The 26,279-nt window shown below is 59.4% G+C and overlaps 1 protein-coding gene across 2 annotated transcripts in view; it reads right to left on the bottom strand.

Moving 5' to 3' along the window:
- kcnh6a (potassium voltage-gated channel, subfamily H (eag-related), member 6a) overlaps positions 1-26,279 on the bottom strand; it is a 433,047-nt gene that overhangs the window by 228,842 nt on the left and 177,926 nt on the right. For both annotated transcript variants that reach the window (XM_072486929.1, XM_072486930.1), the window contains exon 5: positions 12,817-13,031. In XM_072486929.1, the coding sequence (XP_072343030.1) occupies positions 12,817-13,031 (215 nt within the window). The remainder of the gene's footprint in view (positions 1-12,816; positions 13,032-26,279) is intronic.

Genomic DNA, 26,279 nt, shown 5'->3' with positions numbered 1-26,279 from the left:
CGCACTAGCGCTGATCCCCCAGCCTCACTAGCGCTGATCCCCCGGCCTCACTAGCGCTGATCCCCCAGCCTCACTAGCGCTGATCCCCCAGGCTCACCAGCACTGACCCCCCCAGCCTCACCAGCACTGTTCCCGCTCCCACCAGCACTGTCCCCGCTCCCACCAGCACTGTCCCCACTCCCACCAGGACTGTCCCCGCTCCCACCAGCACTGTCCCCGCTCGCACCAGCACTGTCCCCGCTCCCACCAGCACTGACCCCGCTCCCACCACACTGTTCCCGCTGCCACCAGCAGTGTCCCCGCTCCCACCAGCACTGTCCCCACTCCCGCCAGCACTGCCCCCCACTCCCACCAGCACTGACCCACTCCCACCAGCACTGACCCCCACTCCCACCAACACTGCCCCCACTCCCACCAGCACTGACCTCACTCCCACCAGCACTGACCTCACTTCCACCAGCACTGCCCAACACTCCCACCAGCACTGCCCCCCACTCCCACCAGCACTGCACCCCACTCCCACCAGCACTGCCCCCCACTCCCACCAGCACTGCCCCCCCACTCCCACCAGCACTGACCCCAATCCCACCAACACTGAGCCCACTCCCACCAACACTGACCCCAATCCGACTAGCAGTGTCCCCGCTCCCACCAGCAGTGTCCCCGCTCCCACCAGCAGTGTCCCCGCACCCACCAGCAGTGTCCCCGCACCCACCAGCAGTGTCCCCGCACCCACCAGCAGTGTCCCCGCTCCCACCAGCACTGTCCCCTCTCCCACCAGCACTGCCCACACTCCCACCAGCACTGCCCCCCACTCCCACCAGCACTGCCCCCCACTCCCACCAGCACTGCCCCCCACTCCCACCAGCACTGTCCCTCACTCCCACCAGCGCTGTCCCCGCTCCCACCAGCACTGACCCCGCTCCCACCAGCACTGTCCCCGCTCCCACCAGCACTGTCCCCGCTCCCACCAGCACTGTCCCCGCTCCCACCAGCACTGTCCCCGCTCCCACCAGCACTGTCCCCGCTCCCACCAGCACTGTCCCCGTTCCCACCAGCACTGACCCCCCTAGTCCCACCAGCACTGTCCCCACTCCCACCAGCACTGTCCCCACTCCCATCAGCACTGACCCCAATCCCACCAGCACTGATCCCCAGACTCACCAGCACTGATCCCCAGACTCACCAGCACTGATCCCCAGCCTCACCAGCACTGATCCCCCAGCCTCACCAGCACTGAGCCCCCAGCCGCACTAGCGCTGATTCCCCAGCCTCACTAGCGCTGATCCCCCAGCCTCACTAGCGCTGATCCCCCAGCCTCACTAGCGCTGATCCCCCAGGCTCACCAGCACTGACCCCCCCCAGCCTCACCAGCACTGTTCCCGCTCCCACCAGCACTGTCCCCGCTCCCACCAGCACTGTCCCCACTCCCACCAGGACTGACCCCGCTCCCAACAGCAATGTCCCCACTCCCACCAGCACTGACCCCAATCCCACCAGCACTGATCCCCAGACTCACCAGCACTGATCCCCAGACTCACCAGCACTGATCCCCAGCCTCACCAGCACTGATCCCCCAGCCTCACCAGCACTGAGCCCCCAGCCGCACTAGCGCTGATCCCCCAGCCTCACTAGCGCTGATCCCCCGGCCTCACTAGCGCTGATCCCCCAGCCTCACTAGCGCTGATCCCCCAGGCTCACCAGCACTGACCCCCCCAGCCTCACCAGCACTGTTCCCGCTCCCACCAGCACTGTCCCCGCTCCCACCAGCACTGTCCCCACTCCCACCAGGACTGTCCCCGCTCCCACCAGCACTGTCCCCGCTCGCACCAGCACTGTCCCCGCTCCCACCAGCACTGACCCCGCTCCCACCACACTGTTCCCGCTGCCACCAGCACTGTCCCCGCTCCCACCAGCACTGTCCCCGCTCCCACCAGCACTGTCCCCGCTCCCACCAGCACTGTCCCCGCTCCCACCAGCACTGTCCCCGCTCCCACCAGCACTGTCCCCGCTCTCACCAGCACTGTCCCCGCTCCCACCAGCACTGTCCCCGCTCCCACCAGCACTGTCCCCGCTCCCACCAGCACTGTCCCCGCTCCCACCAGCACTGTCCCCGCTCCCACCAGCACTGTCCCCGCTCCACCAGCACTGTCCCCGCTCCCACCTGCACTGTCCCCGCTCCCACCAGCACTGTCCCCGCTCCCACCAGCACAGTCCCCGCTCCCACCAGCACTGTCCCCGCTCCCACCAGCACTGTCCCCGCTCCCACCAGCACTGTCCCCGCTCCCACCAGCACTGTCCCCGCTCCCACCAGCACTGTCCCCGCTCCCACCAGCACTGTCCCCGCTCCCACCAGCACTGTCCCCGCTCCCACCAGCACTGTCCCCGCTCCCACCAGCACTGTCCCCGCTCCCACCAGCACTGTTCCCGCTCCCACCAGCACTGTCCCCGCTCCCACCAGCACTGTCCCCGCTCCCACCAGCACTGTCCCCGCTCCCAACAACACTGTCCCCGCTCCCACCAGCAATGACCCCGCTCCCACCAGCACTGCCCCCGCTCCCACCAGCACTGTCCCCGCTCCCACCAGCACTGTCCCCACTCCCACCAGCACTGTCCCCGCTCCCACCAGCACTGTCCCCGCTCCCACCAGCACTGTCCCCGCTCCCACCAGCACTGACCCCGCTCCCACCAGCACTGGCCCCCCCAGTCCCACCAGCACTGTCCCCGCTCCCACCAGCACTGACCCCATGCCCACCAACACTGACCCCACTCCCACCAGCACTGACCCCACTCCCACCAACAATGACCCCACTCCCACCAGCACTGCCTTCGCTCCCACCAGCACAGCCCCCAACTCCCACCAGTACCGCTCCCCAGTCCTACCAGCACTGCCCCTCCATTCCCAGCAGCACTGACCACAATCCCACCAGCACTGACCCCACTCCCACCAGCACTGCCCCTCACTCCCACCAGCACTGACTCCACTCCCACCAGCACTGCCCCCCACTCCCTACAACACTGACCCCACTCCCTACAACATTGACCCCACTCCCAGCAGCACTGACCCCACTCCCACCAACACTGACCCCACTCCCACCAGCACTGACCCCACACCCACCAGCACTGCCCCTCACTCCCACCAGCACTGCCCCTCACTCCCACCAGCACTGACCCCACTCCCACCAACACTGACCCCACTCCCACCAGCACTGACCCCACACCCACCAGCACTGCCCCTCACTCCCACCAGCACTGACCCCACTCCCACCAGCACTGACCCCACACCCACCAAGACTGACCCCACTCCCACCAACACTGACCCCACTCCCACCAGCACTGACCCCACTCCTACCAGCACTGACCCCACTCCCACGAACACTGACCCCACTCCCACCAACACTGACCCCACTCCCACCAGCACTGACCCCACTCCCACCAGCACTGACCCCACTCCCACCAGCACTGTCCCCGCTCCCACCAGCACTGTCCCCGTTCCCACCAGCACTGTCCCCGCTCCCACCAGCACTGTCCCCGCTCCCACCAGCACTGTCCCCGCGCCCACCAGCACTGTCCCCGTTCCCACCAGCACTGACCCCCCTAGTCCCACCAGCACTGTCCCCACTCCCACCAGCACTGTCCCCACTCCCACCTGCACTGACCCCAATCCCACCAGCACTGATCCCCAGACTCACCAGCACTGATCCCCAGACTCACCAGCACTGATCCCCAGCCTCACCAGCACTGATCCCCCAGCCTCACCAGCACTGAGCCCCCAGCCGCACTAGCGCTGATCCCCTAGTCTCACTAGCGCTGATCTCCCAGCCTCACTAGCGCTGATCCCCCAGCCTCACTAGCGCTGATCCCCCAGGCTCACCAACACTGACCCCCCCAGCCTCACCAGCACTGTTCCCGCTCCCACCAGCACTGTCCCCGCTCCCACCAGCACTGTCCCCACTCCCAACAGGACTGTCCCCGCTCCCACCAGCACTGTCCCCGCTCGCACCAGCACTGTCCCCGCTCCTACCAGCACTGACCCCGCTCCCACCACACTGTTCCCGCTGCCACCAGCATTGTCCCCGCTCCCACCAGCACTGTCCCCGCTCCCACCAGCACTGTCCCCGCTCCCACCAGCACTGTCCCCGCTCCCACCAGCACTGTCCCCGCTCCCACCAGCACTGTCCCCGCTCCCACCAGCACTGACCCCGCTCCCACCAGCACTGTCCCCGCTCCCACCAGCACTGTCCCCGCTCCCACCAGCACTGTCCCCGCTCCCACCAGCACTGTCCCCGCTCCCAACAGCACTGTCCCCGCTCCCACCAGCACTGTCCCCGCTCCACCAGCACTGTCCCCGCTCCCACCAGCACTGTCCCCGCTCCCCCCAGCACTGTCCCCGCTCCCACCAGCACAGTCCCCGCTCCCACCAGCACTGTCCCCGCTCCCACCAGCACCGTCCCCGCTCCCACCAGCACTGTCCCCGCTCCCACCAGCACTGTCCCCGCTCCCACCAGCACTGTCCCCGCTCCCACCAGCACTGTCCCCGCTCCCACCAGCACTGTCCCCGCTCCCACCAGCACTGTCCCCGCTCCCACCAGCACTGTCCCCGCTCCCACCAGCACTGTCCCCGCTCCCACCAGCACTGTTCCCGCTCCCACCAGCACTGTCCCCGCTCCCACCAGCACTGTCCCCGCTCCCACCAGCACTGTCCCCGCTCCCACCAGCACTGTCCCCGCTCCCACCAGCAATGTCCCCGCTCCCACCAGCACTGTCCCCGCTCCCACCAGCACTGTCCCCGCTCCCACCAGCACTGTCCCCGCTCCCACCAGCACTGTCCCCGCTCCCACCAGCACTGACCCCGCTCCCACCAGCACTGACCCCCCCAGTCCCACCAGCACTGTCCCCGCTCCCACCAGCACTGACCCCGCTCCCACCAGCACTGACCCCCCCAGTCCCACCAGCACTGTCCCCGCTCCCACCAACACTGACCCCACTCCCACCAGCACTGACCCCACTCCCACCAACACTGACCCCACTCCCACCAGCACTGCCTTCGCTCCCACCAGCACAGCCCCCAACTCCCACCAGTACCGCTCCCCCAGTCCTGCCAGCACTGCCCCTCCACTCCCAGCATCACTGACCACAGTCCCACCAGCACTGACCCCACTCCCACCAGCACTGCCCCCCACTCCCTACAACACTGACCCCACTCCGTACAACATTGACCCCACTCCCAGCAGCACTGCCCCTCACTCCCACCAGCACTGACCCCACTCCCACCAACACTGACCCCACTCCCACCAGCACTGACCCCACACCCACCAGCACTGCCCCTCACTCACACCAGCACTGACCCCACTCCCACCAACACTGACCCCACTCACACCAGCACTGCCCACCACTCCTACCAGCACTGACCCCACTCCCACCAACACTGACCCCACTCCCACCAACACTGACCCCACTCCCACCAGCACTGACCCCACTCCCACCAACACTGACCCCACTCCCACCAGCACTGACCCCACTCCCACCAGCACTGCCCCTCACTCCCACCAGCACTGACCCCACTCCCACCAACATTGACCCCACACCCACCTGCACTGCCCTCCATTCCCACCAACACTGCCTCCCACTCCCACCAGCACTGTCCCTACTCCCACCAGCACTGACCCCACTCCCACCAGCACTGACCCCACTCCCACCTGCACTGACCCCAATCCTCCCAGCACTGATCCCTCCAATCCCAGCAGCATTGTCCGCACTCCCAGCAGCACTGACCCCAATCCTACCAGCACCGTCCCCGCTCCCACCAGCACTGACCCCACTCCCACCAGCACTGACCCCACTCGCACCAGCACTGACCCCACTCGCACCAGCACTGCCCCCACTCCCAGCAGCACTGCCCCCACTCCCAGCAGCACTGCCCCCCACTCCCAGCAGCACTGCCCCCCACTCCCAGCAGCACTGCCCCTCACTCCCACCAACACTGCCCCGACTGCCACCAGCACTGCCCCCCACTCCCACCAGCACTGCCCCCCACTCCCACCATCACTGACCCCACTCCCACCAGCACTGACCCCCACTCCCACCAACACTGCCCCCACTCCCACCAGCACTGACCTCACTCCCACCAGCACTGACCTCACTCCCACCAGCACTGCCCCCCACTCCCACCAGCACTGCCCCCCACTCCCACCAGCAGTGCCCCCCACTCCCACCAGCAGTGCCCCCCACTCCCACCAGCACTGCCCCCCACTCCCACCAGCACTGCCCCCCAATCCCACCAGCACTGACCCCAATCCCACCAACACTGAGCCCACTCCCACCAACACTGACCCCAATCCGACTAGCAGTGTCCCCGCTCCCACCAGCAGTGTCCCCGCTCCCACCAGCAGTGTCCCCGCACCCAACAGCAGTGTCCCCGCTCCCACCAGCACTGTTCCCGCTCCCACCAGCACTGTCCCCGCTCCCATCAGCACTGTCCCCGCTCCCATCAGCACTGTCCCCGCTCCCACCAGCACTGTCCCCGCTCCCACCAGGACTGTCCCCACTCCCACCAGCACTGTCCCCGCTCCCACCAGCACTGCCCTTCACTCCCAGCAGCACTGACCCCAATCCCACCAGCACCGTCCCAGCTCCCACCAGCACCGTCCCCACTCCCACCAACACAGATCCCTGCAATCCCACCAGCAGTGATCCCTCCAATCCCACCAGCACTGTCCCCACTCCCAGCAGCACTGTCCCCACTCCCACCAGCACTGTCCCCACTCCCACCAGCACTGTCCCCACTCCCACCAGCACTGACCCCAATCCCACCAGCACTGATCCCCAGACTTACCAGCACTGATCCCCCAGCCTCACCAGCACTGATCCCCCAGCCTCACTAGCGCTGATCCCCCAGCCTCACTAGCGCTGATCCCCCAGCCTCACTAGCGCTGATCCCCCAGCCTCACTTGCGCTGATCCCCCAGCCTCACTAGCGCTGATCCCCCAGCCTCACGAGCGCTGATCCCCCAGCCTCACTAGCGCTGATCCCCCAGCCTCACAAGCGCTGATCCCCCAGCCTCACCAGCCCTGACCCCCCAGCCTCACCAGCACTGTTCCCGCTCCCACCAGCACTGTCCCCGCTCCCATCAGCACTGTCCCCGCTCCCACCAGCACTGTCCCCGCTCCCACCAGGACTGTCCCCACTCCCACCAGCACAGTCCCCGCTCCCACCAGCTCTGTCCCCGCTCCCACCAGCACTGACCCCGCTCCCACCAGCACTGACCCCGCTCCCACCAGCACTGTCCCCGCTCCCACCAGCACTGTCCCCGCTCCCACCAGCACTGTCCCCGCTCCCACCAGCACTGTCCCCGCTCCCACCAGCACTGTCCCCGCTCCCACCAGCACTGTCCCCGCTCCCACCAGCACTGTCCCCGCTCCCACCAGCACTGTCCCCGCTCCCACCAGCACTGTCCCCGCTCCCACCAGCACTGTCCCCGCTCCCACCAGCACTGTCCCCTCTCCCACCAGCACTGTCCCCGCTCCCACCAGCACTGTCCCCGCTCCCACCAGCACTGTCCCCGCTCCCACCAGCACTGTCCCCGCTCCCACCAGCACTGTCCCCGCTCCCACCAGCACTGTCCCCGCTCCCACCACCACTGTCCCCGCTCCCACCAGCACTGACCCCCCTAATCCCACCAGCACTGTCCCCGCTCCCACCAGCACTGACCCCCCTAATCCCACCAGCACTGTCCCCTCTCCCACCAGCACTGTCCCCGCTCCCACCAGCACTGTCCCCGCTCCCACCACCACTGTCCCCTCTCCCACCAGCACTGACCCCCCTAATCCCACCAGCACTGTCCCCGCTCCCACCAGCACTGACCCCCCTAATCCCACCAGCACTGTCCCCGCTCCCACCAGCACTGACCCCCCTAATCCCACCAGCACTGTCCCCGCTCCCACCAGCACAGACCCCCTAATCCCACCAGCACTGCCTCCCAACCCTCTCCCCCAACTTCCTCTCACCAACAACTCACCTCAAGGTGATGTTGCAGTTGTTCTGCTTCTTCAGAGTTGGTGTCGTTGTTTCACACTATCCCACCAATCTTTCACCCCCGAAAGCCTGTCTAAGTGAAGTACTGGCTAATTAGTTCTATTTGAGGATGTTTTTAGCTTAGTTTGAGAGAGACACATTGTGATCAGGGTGTGAAAAGCAGCGGATGTGAGAAGCACCTGACTGAGCACTCGGCTGATTGGCAGCTGGTTTTGCGTCAGAGATCACATACCATGGAGAAGGAGAGACCTGGCCTAGAATTCTACACTCCCCCACCCGGTGGTTTTGTGGTGGGGATGTGGTTTAGGAACTTATGGGCCACTTAAAGGCCTTTTCCCACCTAGCCATTATTTTGAGCTGACAGGCACATGATGGGGAGGGGGATTCCAGAAATAAACTAAAATTTATCCCCGGCAGAAATTGTGGGGGAGAGGCGGGGAGGGGCTCCACCAGATGCTCGCTTCTGACTGGGGGTGTCCTACCCTTAAGGCGACGGCCTGCAGCGGTCGTGCCGTACAACATGGCTCCAGCCGTGTGAGAACCCCACCTACCAGATAGTGCCCCCTGGACACCTCCTCATCACCCCCTGGCCACCCCTCACCAGCCCCCCAGCCCTCGCAGAAGCCCCCCCCCCACCGGCCGGCAGCACAACTCCCGCCTGACTGTGGTGACATTGGACACAGTCCGCAGCCGCCACGCCGGGTTCCTGCACGACTGAGACCATGAGTGAACTGCACAGTCGTGAACTCCACCCATCGGGGGCGGAGCATCGGGGGAGGGCCTTCAGATGACGTTCTGATGCTGTCCCAACGGCGTGTGGCACGTGCAGTGATGACACCGTTTTGGAAGGGTCAGAGCATGCGAAACCTGTGTAGAACAGGCGCCTCCCCCGATTCCGTCGTAAAAAGGGATTCTCCGTCCGATCGCCGATTTCGAAATAGCCGTTGGGAAACGGAAAATCCTGCCCGTGATGTCTATATTGCTTATAGAGAGGTGCAGTCCAGTGGGATGTTTTGGTTTCGGAGTTAGAGCTAGTTTAACAGCGTTCAGTGAACCCTGAAAGGCAATTTCATCATGGAGGTGGGTGAAGCTTAAGCATGTTCTCTGGTTTCAAATTGTATTAGTGTTTATTGGGAGAGTGAGTGTTCTGCAGTAGGGGCCCATACCAAAAAGGTGCCGCTGTTAGGAGGCTTCAGGCTGAAGGCCTTTTCGGGCTCAGCAGAAGCCCTGGGAGCCATTGAAAGTCCGATGCAGTGGGGAGACTGGAGTTAGGAGAAACCTAGGGGCAGTACCAGTTTAGTAAAGCTAGAGGATTGCGAAAGATTCAGGAGTTCCAGCATTTAGAAGCAGGATTACAGCTTTGGGAACCCTGTGGAATGCAATCTCAGGAGACGAGATTGAGCCATTGGGAGGTGAGATGTTGTTGAGGTGAGCAGTCATTGAGGCAGTCCAAATCAGACTAGCATTTAAGGGAATTCAAAGTAAAGAGTTGAAATGGTCACATCTACAATTTAGTGTGGTGTGTTCAATCACAGCGTTCCTGCTAATTCATGTGGGCCTAATTTTAATTCTGAATGTTAGAGGACATTGTTAGCTGGCCATTGTAAAGTGTTTACTTTTCTAGCTTTGTATAGTAATGTTTAGTTTCTTTGTTTAAAATTATGACTTTATTCTCTGAGTGGGCAAATGTGATTTTAAACTTTGTCTACTTTAAACAGAAAGATATTGGACCCGGAACCAGATCGTACCAAAGGGCTCACAGCCAATGATCAGAAGAAACTACAGAGATTCGTGAACACAGCCCAGTCCATCACATGAACAACCTCCCGCTGCCTTGGGAAAGCAGGCAGCATAATCAAAGACCCCTCCCACCCGGGTTATTCACTCTTCCAACCTCTTCCATTGGGCAGGAGATACAAAAGTGTGAGAATAAAAGGCGCTAGCATGTTCAAAAACAGCTTCTTCCCCGCTGTTACCAGCTTCCTGAATGACCCTCTTATGGACTGAACTGATCTCTCCATTCACCTTCTCTGCTGAGCAGTACTACACTCCGTGTGCTTCACCAAATGTCTCTGTATTTACACTGCATATTTATCGTATGTCCTTTGTTTTTTCATGTATGGATTGAACTGCCTGGACTGTACGCAGAACAATACTTTTCACTGCACCCCGGTACACGTGACAATAAACCCAAATCCAAATCCAATGATTGTTACTACAATGGATAAAGTTGATTTGTTAAGTACTCTGGGATAACACAGGCTGCAACTGGATGCAGCTTTACCCAAAAGATACTCCAGACCTTGAAGTTAGTTCAATCTGATTTATTGAATCAGTAGCACAGTTCTCTATGAGTTCAACTCTCTGCTAACCTAAGTGTGGTTACTCTGTCTGACTGAACCAGACTAGCTCTTAGCCATGTGCTGGAGGTGTGATACTGTACATACACCCTGACTCACTCTGTAGATGTTCATCAGTGGAAAGAGGCGGAGTGTGAGCGCCTCGTGCCTTTTATAGTGAGATACCACCCCTGAGTGTCCTGCCTGCTCATTGGTCATGTCCTGTTCTCTGTGTTCATCAGCTGCCAGTCTGTGTCTGTCTGTATATCATTATCTGCATGTCTGCATATCATGACAAAAGTCATTTGGAATTCCTGCTCAGGCTCAGTTACATGGATGACAGTTATTCTTGAAGAACGGCTCACCACCATCTTCTCAAGGGGTAATTAGGGATGGGGAAAAACTGCTGGCCTGGCCAGCAAAGCGTACTTACGAAGAGTAAATATTTTATTAAGTTGATGCTAATTAGACAGATCCAGTGATTTACCATATCCCTGGGCTTTACAACAAGAGGGCAAGAAGTGGGCAGTGAGGGGGCAGAGAACAAACAACCAGGGGGCAGCATTGAGACAGTGAAGGGCAAGCGGTGGCCAGCAAGCGGGCAATGATGATTGGGGGTAGCGAGGGGCAGCAGGGCGGCAGTGAAGGAACAGGTGGTGGGCAGCGAGCGGGCAGTGATAGTTGGGAACAGAGAGGCGCAGCATCGAGACAGTGAAGGGCAGGTGGTGGTCAGCGAGCGGGCAGTGATGGTTGGGGATAGCGAGGGGCAGCATCGAGACAGTGAAGGGACAGGTGGTGGGCAGCGAGCGGGCAGTGATGGTTGGGGTCAGCGAGGGGCAGCATCGAGACAGTGAAGGGACAGGCGGTGGTCAGCGAGCGGGCAGTGATGTTTCGGGACAGCGAGGGGCAGCATCGAGACAGTGAAGGAACAGGCGGTGGGCAGCGAGCGGGCAGTGATGTTTCGGGACAGCGAGGGGCAGCATCGAGACAGTGAAGGGACAGGTGGTGGGCAGCGAGCGGGCAGTGATGGTTGGGGTCAGCGAGGGGCAGCATCGAGACAGTGAAGGGACAGGCGTTGGTCAGCGAGCGGGCAGTGATGGTTGGGGGCAGCGAGGGGCAGCATCGAGACAGTGAAGGAACAGGCGGTGGGCAGTAATTTTGGGGGACAGCATCGAGGCAGTAAAGGGACAGGCGGTGGTCAGCGAGCGGGCAGTGATGGTTGGGGACAGCGAGGGGCAGCATCGAGACAGTGAAGGAACAGGCGGTGGTCAGCGAGCGGGCAGTGATGGTCGGGGGTATCAAGGGGCAGCAGGGTGGCAGTGAAGGAACAGGCGGTGGGCAGCGAGCGGGCAGTGATGGTTGGGGACAGCGAGGGGCAGCATTGAGACAGTGAAGGAACAGGCGGTGGGCAGTGAGCGGGCAGTGATGGTTGGGGACAGAGAGGAGCAGCATCGAGACAGTGAAGGAACAGGCGGTGGGCAGCGAGCGGGCAGTGATGATTGGGGATAGTGAGGGGCAGCATCGAGACAGTGAAGGAACAGGCGGTGGGCAGGGAGCGGGCAGTGATGATTGGGGATAGTGAGGGGCAGCATCGAGACAGTGAAGGAACAGGCGGTGGGCAGCGAGGGGGCAGTGATGTTTGGGGACAGCGAGTGGCAGCATCGAGACAGTGAAGGGACAGGTGGTGGGCAGCGAGCGGGCAGTGATGGTTGGGGACAGCGAGGGGCAGCATCGAGACAGTGAAGGGCAGGCGGTGGGCAGCGAGCGGGCAGTGATGGTTGGGGACTGCGAGGGGCAGCATCGAGACAGTGAAGGAACAGGCGATGGGCAGCGAGCGGGCAGTGATGGTTGGGGACAGCGAGGGGCACCATCGAGACTGTGGAAGGACAGGTGGTCGGCAGCCAGTGGGCAGTGATGGTTGTGGGCAGTGATGCTCTGCACCGAGACAGTGAAGGGACAGGCGGTGGGCAGCGAGCGGGCAGTGATGGTTGGGGACAGCGAGGCGCTGCATCAAGACAGTGAAGGGACAGGCGGATGGCAGCGAGTGGGCAGTGATGGTTGTGGGCAGTGATGCTCTACATCGAGACAGTGAAGGGTCAGGCGGTGGGCAGCGAGCAGGCAGTGATGGTTGGGGACAGCGAGGCGCTGCATCGAGACAGTGAAGGGACAGGCGGATGGCAGCGAGTGGGCAGTGATGGTTGTGGGCAGTGATGCTCTACATCGAGACAGTGAAGGGGCAGGCGGTGGGCAGCGAGTGGGCAGTGATGGTTGTGGGCAGTGATGCTCTACATCGAGACAGTGAAGGGACAGGCGGATGGCAGCGAGTGGGCAGTGATGTTTGTGGGCAGTGATGCTCTACATCGAGACAGTGAAGGGACAGGCGGTGGGCAGCGAGCGGGCAGTGATGGTTGGCGGCAGTGATGGGCATGATGACGTTTGGTACCTGGGTGACTTTTTCTGTGACGTTCTGAGTTCTCTCCTTCACTTTGCTGGGTGCAATGATCTCGATCTCCGTCGGCGATGGCGTAAGGATGACATCAGGATTAAAATCCACAAAGTTTAGGGTGATTTGTGGAATACGGCTGATTGCTCGATACTTCATCAAATCCGAGTCCGAGGTGGAGTTCAGGAGATAAGGCTTAACATTTTTTGAAGCACCTTAAAAAAGCAGAGAGAACGTTGAAGACCAAATCACACCCAGAGAGCAAACAACACCCAGAGAGTGACCAGCACCCAGAGAATGACCAGCACCCAGAGAGCAAACGGCACCCAGAGTGAGCAGAACCTAGAGAGAGAACAGCACCCAGAGAGGGAACAGCACCCAGAGAGCGAGTGGCACCCAGAGAGCGAACAACACCCAGAGAGTGAACATCACCCAGGGGCCAAACTGCCCCCAGAAAGTGAGCAACACCCAGCAGTGAACACGTCCCAGAGAGTGAGTGGCACCCAGAGAGCAAACACCACCCAGAGTGAGCAGAACCTAGAGAGCGAACAGCACCCAGAGAGTGAACTGCACCCAGTGAGTGAACAGCACCTAGAGAGTGAACAGCACCTAGAGAGCAAACAGCACCCACAGAGTGAGCAGCATTCAGAGAGAGAACAGCACCCAGAGAGTGGGCAGCACCCAGAGAATGACCAGCACAAAGAGAGCGAGTGGCACCCAGAGAGTGAACAGCACCCAGAGAGCGAGCAGCACACAGAGAGTGAACAGCACCCAGAGAGTGAACATCACCCAGAGGCCAAACAGCCCCCAGAGAGTGAGCAGGACCCAGAGAGCAAACAGCACCCAGAGAGTGAGCAGCACCTACAGAGTGAACAGCACCCAGCGAGGGAACAGCACACCGAGAGTGAGCGGCACCCAGAGCGTGAACAGCACCCAGAGAGTGAACAGCACCCGGAGATCGAACAGCACCCAGAGATCGAACAGCACTCAGAGGCGAAACTACATCCAGAGAGTGAACAGCACCTAGAGAGCGAACAGCACCCAGTGAGTGAGCAGCATCCAGAGAGCGAGAAGCACCCAAAGAGTGAACAGCACCCAGAGAGTGAACAGCACCCAGAGAGGGAACAACACACAGGGAGCAAACGGCACCCAGAGAGCAAACAGCACCCAGAGTGAGCAGCACCTAGAGAGAGAATAGCACTGGTGAGAGAACAGCACCCAGTGAGTGAGTGGCACCCAGGGAGTGAAGAGCACTCAGAGAGCAAACAGCATCTAGAGAGTGAACAGCACCCAGAGAGTGAGCAGCACCCAGAGAGTGAGCAGCACCCAGAGAGCGAACAGCACCCAGAACGAACTACACCCAGAGAGCGAACAGCATCCAGAGAGCCAATATCACCCAGAGAGTGAGCAGCAGCCAGAGAGTGAACAGCACACAGAGAGTAAACATCAATCAGAGGCCAAACTGCCCCCAGAAAGTGAGCAACACCCAGCAGTGAACACGTCCCAGAGAGTGAATCGCAACCAGAGAGTGAACTGCACCCAGAGAGTGAACAGCACCCAGAGAGCGAACGACACCCAGAGAGTGAACAGCACCCAGAGAGCGAACAGCACCCAGAGAGCGAACAACACCCAGAGAGTGAACAGCACCCAGAGAGCGAACAACACCCAGAGAGCGAGCAGCACCCTGAGAGTGAGCAGCACCCAGAGAGCGAACAACACCCAGAGAGTGCGCAGCACCCAGAGAGTGAACAGCACCCAGAGAGCGAACAACACCCAGAGAGTGAACAGCACCCAGAGAGTGAACAGCACCCAGAGAGCGAACGACACCCAGAGAGTGAGCAGAACCCCGAGAGTGAACAGCACCCAGAGAGCGAACAACACCCAGAGAGTGAGCAGCACCCAGAGAGTGCGCGGCACCCAGAGAGTGAACAGCACCCAGAGAGCGAACAACACCCAGAGAGTGAACAGCACCCAGAGAGCGAGCAGCAACCAGAGAGTGAACAGCACCCAGAGATCGAACAGCACTCTGAGGCGAAACTACACCCAGAGAGCGAAGAGCACAGAGTGGGCGAACAGCACCCAGAGAACTAACTACACCCGGAGAGCGAACAGCACCCAGAGAGCCAATATCACCCAGAGAGTGAACAGCACCCAGAGAGCGAACGACACCCAGAGAGTGAACAGCACCCAGAGAGCGAACAACACCCAGAGAGTGAGCAGCACCCAGAGATTGAACAACACACAGAGAGCGAACAACACCCACAGAGCGAGCAGCACCCAGAGAGCGAGCAGCACCCAGAGAGTGAGCAGCACCCAGAGAGTGAGCAGCACCCAGAGAGCGAGCAGCACCCAGAGAGTGAACAGCACCCAGAGAGTGAACAGCACCCAGAGATCGAACAGCACTCAGAGGCGAAACTACACCCAGAGAGCGAAGAGCACAGAGTGGGGGACAGCACCCAGAGAACTAACTACACCCGGAGAGCGAACCGCACCCAGAAAGCGAACCGCACCCAGAGTGTGAACCACACCCAGAGAGTGAACAACACCCATAGAGAGAGCAGCACCCAGTGAGTGAGTCGCACCCAGAGAGTGAACAGCACTCAGAGAGCAAACAGCACCTAGAGAGTGAGCAGCACCCAGAGAGTGAGCAGCACCCAGAGAGCGAGCAGCACCCAGAGAGTGAACAGCATCCAGAGAGTGAGCAGCACCCAGAGAGCTAACGGCACCCAGAGAGGGAACAACACACAGGGAGCAAACGGCACACAGAGAGCAAACAGCACCCAGTGAGTGAGCAGCATCCAGAGAGCGAGAAGCACCCAAAGAGTGAACAGCACCCAGAGAGTGAACAGCACCCAGAGAGGGAACAACACACAGGGAGCAAACGGCACCCAGAGAGCAAACAGCACCCAGAGTGAGCAGAACCTAGAGAGAGAATAGCACCCAGTGAGAGAACAGCACCCAGTGAGTGAGTGGAACCCAGGGATGAACAGCACTCAGAGAGCAAACAGCACTGAGAGAGTGAACAGCACCCAGAGAGTGAGCAGCACCCAGAGAGTGAGCAGCACCCAGAGAGCGAACAGGACCCAGAGAACGAACTACACCCAGAGAGCGAACAGCATCCAGAGAGCCAATATCACCCAGAGAGTGAGCAGCAGCCAGAGAGTGAACAGCACACAGAGAGTAAACATCACTCAGAGGCCAAACTGCCCCCAGAAAGTGAGCAACACCCAGCAGTGAACACGTCTCAGAGAGTGAATCGCACCCAGAGAGTGAACTGCACCCAGAGAGTGAACAGCACCCAGAGAACGAACGACACCCAGAGAGTGAACAGCACCCAGAGAGCGAACAGCACCCAGAGAGCGAACAACACCCAGAGAGTGAACAGCACCCAGAGAGCGAACAACACCCAGAGAGCGAACAACACCCAGAGAGTGCGCAGCACCCAGAGAGTGAACAGCACCCAGAGAGCCAATATCACCCAGAGAGTGAACAGCACCCAGAGAGCGAACGACACCCAGAGAGCGAACGACACCCAGAGAGTGAACAGAACCCCGAGAGTGAACAGCACCCAGAGAGCGAACAACACCCAGAGAGTGAGCCGCACCCAGAGAGTGCGCAGCATCCAGAGAGCGAGCAGCACCCCGAGAGTGAGCAGCACCCAGAGAGTGAGCAGCACCCAGAGAGTGAGGCGAAACTACACCCAGAGAGCGAAGAGCACAGAGTGGGCGAACAGCACCCAGAGAACTAACTACACCCGGAGAGCGAACAGCACCCAGAGAGCCAATATCACCCAGAGAGTGAACAGCACCCAGAGAGCGAACGACACCCAGAGAGTGAACAGCACCCAGAGAGCGAACAACACCCAGAGAGTGAGCAGCACCCAGAGAGTGAGCAGCACCCAGAGAGTGAGCAGCACCCAGAGAGTGAACAACACCCAGAGAGTGAGCAGCACCCAGAGTTTGAACAGCACCCAGAGAGCGAACAACACCCACAGAGCGAGCAGCACCCAGAGAGCGAGCAGCACCCAGAGAGTGAGCAGCACCCAGAGAGTGAGCAGCACCCAGAGAGCGAACAACACCCAGAGAGTGAACAGCACCCAGAGAGCGAACAACACCCAGAGAGTGCGCAGCACCCAGAGAGTGAACAGCACCCAGAGAGCGAACAACACCCAGAGAGTGAACAGCACCCAGAGAGTGAACAGCACCCAGAGAGCGAACAACACCCAGAGAGTGAGCTGCACCCAGAGTTGGAACAACACCCAGAGAGCGAACAACACCCACAGAGCGAGCAGCACCCAGAGAGCGAGCAGCACCCAGAGAGTGAGCAGCACCCAGAGAGTGAGCAGCAGCCAGAGAGCGAACAACACCCAGAGAGCGAACAACACCCAGAGAGCGAACAACACCCAGAGAGTGCGCAGCACCCAGAGAGTGAACAGCACCCAGAGAGCGAACAACACCCAGAGAGTGAACAGCACCCAGAGAGAGAACAGCACCCAGAGAGCGAACGACACCCAGAGAGTGAACAGAACCCCGAGAGTGAACAGCACCCAGAGAGCGAACAACACCCAGAGAGTGAGCAGCACCCAGAGAGTGCGCAGCACCCAGAGAGTGAACAGCACCCAGAGAGCGAACAACACCCAGAGAGTGAACAGCACCCAGAGAGCGAGCAGCAACCAGAGAGTGAACAGCACCCAGAGATCGAACAGCACTGTGAGGCGAAACTACACCCAGAGAGCGAAGAGCACAGAGTGGGCGAACAGCACCCAGAGAACTAACTACACCCAGAGAGCGAACAGCACCCAGAGAGCCAATATCACCCAGAGAGTGAACAGCACCCAGAGAGCGAACGACACCCAGAGAGTGAACAGCACCCAGAGAGCGAACAACACCCAGAGAGTGAGCAGCACCCAGAGCTTGAACAACACCCAGAGAGCGAACAACACCCACAGAGCGAGCAGCACCCAGAGAGCGAGCAGCACCCAGTGAGTGAGCAGCACCCAGAGAGTGAGCAGCACGCAGAGAGCGAGCAGCACCCAGAGAGTGAACAGCACCCAGAGAGTGAACAGCACCCAGAGATCGAACAGCACTCAGAGGCGAAACTACACCCAGAGAGCGAAGAGCAGAGTGGGCGGACAGCACCCAGAGAACTAACTACACCCGGAGAGCGAACCGCACCCAGAAAGCGAACCACACCCAGAGTGTGAACCACACCCAGAGAGTGAACAGCACCCAGAGAGCGAACAGCACCTAGAGAGTGAACAACACCCATAGAGAGAGCAGCACCCAGTGAGTGAGTCGCACCCAGAGAGTGAACAGCACTCAGAGAGCAAACAGCACCTAGAGAGTGAGCAGCACCCAGAGAGCGAGCAGCACCCAGAGAGTGAACAGCATCCAGAGAGTGAGCAGCACCCAGAGAGCTAACGGCACCCAGAGAGGGAACAACACACATGGAGTAAACGGCACACAGAGAGCAAACAGCACCCAGTGAGTGAGCAGCATCCAGAGAGCGAGAAGCACCCAAAGAGTGAACAGCACCCAGAGAGTGAACAGCACCCAGAGAGGGAACAACACACAGGGAGCAAACGGCACCCAGAGAGCAAACAGCACCCAGAGTGAGCAGCACCGAGAGAGAGAATAGCACCCAGTGAGCGAACAGCACCCAGTGAGTGAGTGGAACCCAGGGAGTGAACAGCACTCAGAGAGCAAACAGCACCTAGAGAGTGAACAGCACCCAGAGAGTGAGCAGCACCAAGAGAGTGAGCAGCACCCAGAGAGCGAACAGGACCCAGAGAACGAACTACACCCAGAGAGCGAACAGCATCCAGAGAGCCAATATCACCTAGAGAGTGAGCAGCAGCCAGAGAGTGAACAGCACACAGAGAGTAAACATCACTCAGAGGCTAAACTGCCCCCAGAAAGTGAGCAACACCCAGCAGTGAACACGTCCCAGAGAGTGAATCGCACCCAGAGAGTGAACTGCACCCAGAGAGTGAACAGCACCCAGAGAGCGAACGACACCCAGAGAGTGAACAGCACCCAGAGAGCGAACAGCACCCAGAGAGCGAACAACACCCAGAGAGTGAACAGCACCCAGAGAGCGAACAACACCCAGGGAGCGAACAACACCCAGAGAAGGCGCAGCACCCAGAGAGTGAACAGCACCCAGAGAGCGAACAACACCCAGAGAGTGAACAGCACCCAGAGAGTGAACAGCACCCAGAGAGCGAACGACACCCAGAGAGTGAACAGAACCCCGAGAGTGAACAGCACCCAGAGAGCGAACAACACCCAGAGAGTGAGCAGCACCCAGAGAGTGCGCAGCACCCAGAGAGTGAACAGCACCCAGAGAGCGAACAACACCCAGAGATTGAACAGCACCCAGAGAGCGAGCAGCAACCAGAGAGTGAACAGCACCCAGAGATCGAACAGCACTCTGAGGCGAAACTACACCCAGAGAGCGAAGAGCACAGAGTGGGCGAACAGCACCCAGAGAACAACTACACCCGGAGAGCGAACAGCACCCAGAGAGCCAATATCACCCAGAGAGTGAACAGCACCCAGAGAGCGAACGACACCCAGAGAGTGAACAGCACCCAGAGAGCGAACAACGCCCAGAGAGTGAGCAGCACCCAGAGTTTGAACAACACCCAGAGAGCGAACAACACCCAGAGAGCGAGCAGCACCCAGAGAGCGAGCAGCACCCAGAGAGTGAGCAGCACCCAGAGAGGGAGCAGCACCCAGAGAGCGAGCAGCACCCAGAGAGTGAACAGAACCCAGAGAGTGAACAGCACCCAGAGATCGAACAGCACTGAGAGGCGAAACTACACCCAGAGAGCGAAGAGCACAGAGTGGGCGAACAGCATCCAGAGAACTAACTACACCTGGAGAGCGAACCGCACCCAGAAAGCGAACCGCACCCAGAGTGTGAACCACACCCAGAGAGTGAACAGCATCCAGAGAGTGAACAGCACTCAGAGAGCAAACAGCACCTAGAGAGTGAGCAGCACCCAGAGAGTGAGCAGCACCCAGAGAGTGAACAGCACCTAGAGAGCGAACAGCACCCAGTGGGTGAGTGGCACCCAGAGAGTGAACAGCACTCAGAGAGTGAGCACAACCCAGAGAGTGAGCAGCATCCAGAGAGCGAGAAGCACCCAAAGAGTGAACAGCACCCAGAGAGTGAACAGCACCCAGAGAGGGAACAACACACAGGGAGGGAGCAGCACGCAGAGAGTGAACAGCACCCAGAGAGCAAACGGCACCCAGAGAGCAAACAGCACCCAGAGTGAGCAGCACCTAGAGAGAGAATAGCACCCAGAGAGAGAACCGCACCCAGTGAGTGAGTGGCACCCAGGGAGTGAACAGCACTCAGAGAGCAAACAGCACCGAAGAGTGAACAGCACCCAGAGAGCGAGCAGCACCCAGAGAGTGAGCAGCACCCAGAGAGCGAACAGCACCCAGAGAACGAACTACACCCAGAGAGCGAACAGCATCCAGAGAGCCAATATCACCCAGAGAGTGAGCAGCACCCAGAGTGTGAACAGCACCCAGAGAGTAAACATCACCCAGAGGCCAAACTGCCCCCAGAAAGTGAGCAACACCCAGCAGTGAAAACGTCCCAGAGAGTGAATCGCACCCAGAGAGTGAACTGCACCCAGAGAGTGAACATCAACCAGAGAGCGGACGACACCCAGAGAGTGAACAGAACCCCGAGAATGAACAGCACCCAGGGAGTGAACAGCACTCAGAGAGCAAACAGCACCGAAGAGTGATCAGCACCCAGAGAGCGAGCAGCACCCAGAGAGTGAGCAGCACCCAAAGAGCGAACAGCACCCAGAGAACGAACTACACCCAGAGAGCGAACAGCATCCAGAGAGCCAATATCACCCAGAGAGTGAGCAGCACCCAGAGTGAGAACAGCACCCAGAGAGTAAACATCACCCAGAGGCCAAACTGCCCCCAGAAAGTGAGCAACACCCAGCAGTGAAAATGTCCCAGAGAGTGAATCGCACCCAGAGATTGATCTGCACCCAGAGAGTGAACAGCACCCAGAGAGCGGACGACACCCAGAGAGTGAACAGAACCCCCGAGAATGAACAGCACCCAGAGAGCGAACAACACCCAGAGAGTGAGCAGCACCCAGAGAGTGAGCAGCACCCAGAGAGTGAACAGCACCCAGAGAGCGAACAACACCCAGAGAGTGAACAGCACCCAGAGAGCGAGCAGCACCCAGAGAGTAAACATCACCCCGAGAGTGAGCAGCACCCAGAGAGCGAACAACACCCAGAGAGTGAACAGCACCCCGAGAGTGAGCAGCACCCAGACAACAAACGAGACCCAGTGAGTGAACAACACCCAGAGGGTAAACAACACTCAGGGAGCGAGTAGCACACAGAGAGCGAACAGCATCTCAAAATGGAACAGCATCCAGTGAATGAACTGAGAGTTTGAATAAACCCAGAGAGTGAACAGCAGCCAGAGATTGGACAACACCCAGAGATGGAACAGCACCCAGAGAGCAAACAGCACCCAGAGAGCAAACAGCACCCAGAGTGTGAGCAGCTCCTACAGAGTAAACAGCACCCAGAGTGTGAACAATACACAGGGAGCGAGCAGCACCCAGAGAGCAAACAGCACCCAGAGATTGAGCAGAGCCCAGAGAGCAAACAACACCCAGAGAGTGAACAGCACCCAGAGAGTGAACGTAGTAGAGAGCAAGCAGCACCCACAGACGAAACAGCATCCAGAGAGTGAACAGCACCCAGAGAGCGAACAGCACCCCAAGAGTGAACTGCACAGAGAGAAAACAGAGAGTAATCATAACCCAGAGTGTGAATAAACCCAGTGAGTCAGCAGCACCCAGAGAGCAAACAGCACCCAGAGAATGAACAGCACCCAGAGAGCGAACAGCACCCAGAGAGTGAGTAGAGCCCAGAGAGTGAACAGCACCTAGAGGGTGAACAACACCCAGGGAGCGAGTAGCACACAGAGAGCGAACAGCATCTCAAAATGGAACAGCATCCAGAGAATGAACTGAGAGTTTGAATAAACCCAGAGAGTGAACAGCAGCCTGAGATTGGACAGCACCCAGAGATGGAACAGCACCCAGAGAGCGAGGAGCACCCATGGCAGAAACAGCACCCAGAGAGCAAAAATGCACCCAGAGAGTGAGCAGCACCCAGAGAGAAAACAGCACCCAGAGAGTGAACAGCACCCAGAGAGAAAACAGCACCCAGAGAGTGAGCAGCACCCTGAGAGCGAACAGCACCCAGAGAGTGAACAGCACCCAGAGAGTGAGCAGCACCCTGAGAGCGAACAGCACCCAGAGTGCGAGCAGCACGTACAGAGTGAACAGCACCCAGAGAGGGTACAACAAACAGGGAGGGAGCAGCACGCAGAGAGTGAACAGCACCCAGAGAACTAACTACACCCGGAGAGCGAACCGCACCCAGAGAGCGAACAGCACCCAGAGGGCCAATATCACCCAGAGAGTGAACAGCACCCAGAGAGTGAACAGCACCCAGAGAGTGAACAGCACCCAGAGAGTGAACAGCACCCCGAGAGTGAGCAGCACCCAGAGAGTGAACAACACCCAGAGAGTGCGCAGCACCCAGAGAGTGAACAGCACCCAGAGAGCGAGCAGCAACCAGAGAGTGAACAGCACCCAGAGATCGAACAGCACTCTGAGGCGAAACTACACCCAGAGAGCGAAGAGCACAGAGTGGGCGAACAGCACCCAGAGAACAACTACACCCGGAGAGTGAACAGCACCCAGAGAGCCAATATCACCCAGAGAGTGAACAGCACCCAGAGAGCGAACGACACCCAGAGAGTGAACAGCACCCAGAGAGCGAACAACGCCCAGAGAGTGAGCAGCACCCAGAGTTTGAACAACACCCAGAGAGCGAACAACACCCAGAGAGCGAGCAGCACCCAGAGAGCGAGCAGCACCCAGAGAGTGAGCAGCACCCAGAGAGTGAGCAGCACCCAGAGAGCGAGCAGCATCCAGAGAGTGAGCAGCACCCAGAGAGCGAGCAGCACCCAGAGAGTGAACAGCATCCAGAGAGTGAGCAGCACCCAGAGAGCTAACAACACCCAGAGAGTGAACAGCACCCAGAGATCGAACAGCACTCAGAGGCGAAACTACATCCAGAGAGTGAACAGCACCTAGAGAGCGAACAGCACCCAGTGAGTGAGTGGCACCCAGAGAGTGAACAGCACTCAGAGAGTGAGCACAACCCAGAGAGTGAGCAGCATCCAGAGAGCGAGAAGCACCCAAAGAGTGAACAGCACCCAGAGAGTGAACAGCACCCAGAGAGGGAACAACACACAGGGAGGGAGCAGCACGCAGAGAGTGAACAGCACCCAGAGAGCAAACGGCACCCAGAGAGCAAACAGCACCCAGAGTGAGCAGCACCTAGAGAGAGAATAGCACCCAGAGAGAGAACCGCACCCAGTGAGTGAGTGGCACCCAGGGAGTGAACAGCACTCAGAGAGCAAACAGCACCGAAGAGTGATCAGCACCCAGAGAGCGAGCAGCACCCAGAGAGTGAGCAGCACCCAGAGAGCGAACAGCACCCAGAGAACGAACTACACCCAGAGAGCGAACAGCATCCAGAGAGCCAATATCACCCAGAGAGTGAGCAGTACCCAGAGTGAGAACAGCACCCAGAGAGTAAACATCACCCAGAGGCCAAACTGCCCCCAGAAAGTGAGCAACACCCAGCAGTGAAAACGTCCCAGAGAGTGAATCGCACCCAGAGATTGAACTGCACCCAGAGAGTGAACAGCACCCAGAGAGCGGACGACACCCAGAGAGTGAACAGAACCCCGAGGGCCAATATCACCCAGAGAGTGAACAGCACCCAGAGAGTGAACAGCACCCAGAGAGTGAACAGCACCCAGAGAGTGAACAGCACCCCGAGAGTGAGCAGCACCCAGAGAGTGAACAACACCCAGAGAGTGCGCAGCACCCAGAGAGTGAACAGCACCCAGAGAGCGAGCAGCAACCAGAGAGTGAACAGCACCCAGAGATCGAACAGCACTCTGAGGCGAAACTACACCCAGAGAGCGAAGAGCACAGAGTGGGCGAACAGCACCCAGAGAACAACTACACCCGGAGAGCGAACAGCACCCAGAGAGCCAATATCACCCAGAGAGTGAACAGCACCCAGAGAGCGAACGACACCCAGAGAGTGAACAGCACCCAGAGAGCGAACAACGCCCAGAGAGTGAGCAGCACCCAGAGTTTGAACAACACCCAGAGAGCGAACAACACCCAGAGAGTGAGCAGCACCCAGAGAGTGAGCAGCACCCAGAGAGCGAGCAGCACCCAGAGAGTGAACAGAACCCAGAGAGTGAACAGCACCCAGAGAGCGAGCAGCAACCAGAGAGTGAACAGCACCCAGAGATCGAACAGCACTCTGAGGCGAAACTACACCCAGAGAGCGAAGAGCACAGAGTGGGCGAACAGCACCCAGAGAACAACTACACCCGGAGAGCGAACAGCACCCAGAGAGCCAATATCACCCAGAGAGTGAACAGCACCCAGAGAGCGAACGACACCCAGAGAGTGAACAGCACCCAGAGAGCGAACAACGCCCAGAGAGTGAGCAGCACCCAGAGTTTGAACAACACCCAGAGAGCGAACAACACCCAGAGAGCGAGCAGCACCCAGAGAGCGAGCAGCACCCAGAGAGTGAGCAGCACCCAGAGAGTGAGCAGCACCCAGAGAGCGAGCAGCACCCAGAGAGTGAACAGAACCCAGAGAGTGAACAGCACCCAGAGATCGAACAGCACTCAGAGGCGAAACTACACCCAGAGAGCGAAGAGCACAGAGTGGGCGAACAGCATCCAGAGAACTAACTACACCCGGAGAGCGAACCGCACCCAGAAAGCGAACCGCACCCAGAGTGTGAACCACACCCAGAGAGTGAACAGCACCCAGAGAGCGAACAGCACCTAGAGAGTGAACAGCACCCATAGAGAGAGCAGCACCCAGTGAGTGAGTGGCACCCAGAGAGTGAACAGCACTCAGAGAGCAAACAGCACCTAGAGAGTGAGCAGCACCCAGAGAGTGAGCAGCACCCAGAGAGTGAGCAGCACCCAGAGAGCGAGTAGCACCCAGAGAGTGAACAGCATCCAGAGAGTGAGCAGCACCCAGAGAGCTAACAACACCCAGAGAGTGAACAGCACCCAGAGATCGAACAGCACTCAGAGGCGAAACTACATCCAGAGAGTGAACAGCACCTAGAGAGCGAACAGCACCCAGTGAGTGAATGGCACCCAGAGAGTGAACAGCACTCAGAGAGTGAGCACAACCCAGAGAGTGAGCAGCATCCAGAGAGCGAGAAGCACCCAAAGAGTGAACAGCACCCAGAGAGTGAACAGCACCCAGAGAGGGAACAACACACAGGGAGGGAGCAGCACGCAGAGAGTGAACAGCACCCAGAGAGCAAACGGCACCCAGAGAGCAAACAGCACCCAGAGTGAGCAGCACCTAGAGAGAGAATAGCACCCAGAGAGAGAACCGCACCCAGTGAGTGAGTGGCACCCAGGGAGTGAACAGCACTCAGAGAGCAAACAGCACCGAAGAGTGAACAGCACCCAGAGAGCGAGCAGCACCCAGAGAGTGAGCAGCACCCAGAGAGCGAACAGCACCCAGAGAACGAACTACACCCAGAGAGCGAACAGCTTCCAGAGAGCCAATATCACCCAGAGAGTGAGCAGCACCCAGAGTGTGAACAGCACCCAGAGAGTAAACATCACCCAGAGGCCAAACTGCCCCCAGAAAGTGAGCAACACCCAGCAGTGAAAACGTCCCAGAGAGTGAATCGCACCCAGAGAGTGAACTGCACCCAGAGAGTGAACAGCACCCAGAGAGCGGACGACACCCAGAGAGTGAACAGAACCCCGAGAATGAACAGCACCCAGAGAGCGAACAACACCCAGAGAGTGAGCAGCACCCAGAGAGTGAGCAGCACCCAGAGAGTGAACAGCACCCAGAGAACGAACAACACCCAGAGAGCGAACAGCACCCAGAGAACGAACTACACCCAGAGAGCGAACAGCATCCAGAGAGCCAATATCACCCAGAGAGTGAGCAGCACCCAGAGTGTGAACAGCACCCAGAGAGTAAACATCACCCAGAGGCCAAACTGCCCCCAGAAAGTGAGCAACACCCAGCAGTGAAAACGTCCCAGAGAGTGAATCGCACCCAGAGAGTGAACTGCACCCAGAGAGTGAACAGCACCCAGAGAGCGGACGACACCCAGAGAGTGAACAGAACCCCGAGAATGAACAGCACCCAGAGAGCGAACAACACCCAGAGAGTGAGCAGCACCCAGAGAGTGAGCAGCACCCAGAGAGTGAACAGCACCCAGAGAACGAACAACACCCAGAGAGTGAACAGCACCCAGAGAGCGAGCAGCACCCAGAGAGTGAACAGCACCCCGAGAGTGAGCAGCA

This window comes from Scyliorhinus torazame, chromosome 21, assembly GCF_047496885.1.
Source record: "Scyliorhinus torazame isolate Kashiwa2021f chromosome 21, sScyTor2.1, whole genome shotgun sequence".
NCBI classification, from domain to species: Eukaryota; Metazoa; Chordata; class Chondrichthyes; order Carcharhiniformes; family Scyliorhinidae; genus Scyliorhinus; species Scyliorhinus torazame.
The sequence above is the reverse complement of the archived record's forward strand: the minus strand, read 5'-3'. Positions and strand labels throughout refer to the sequence as shown.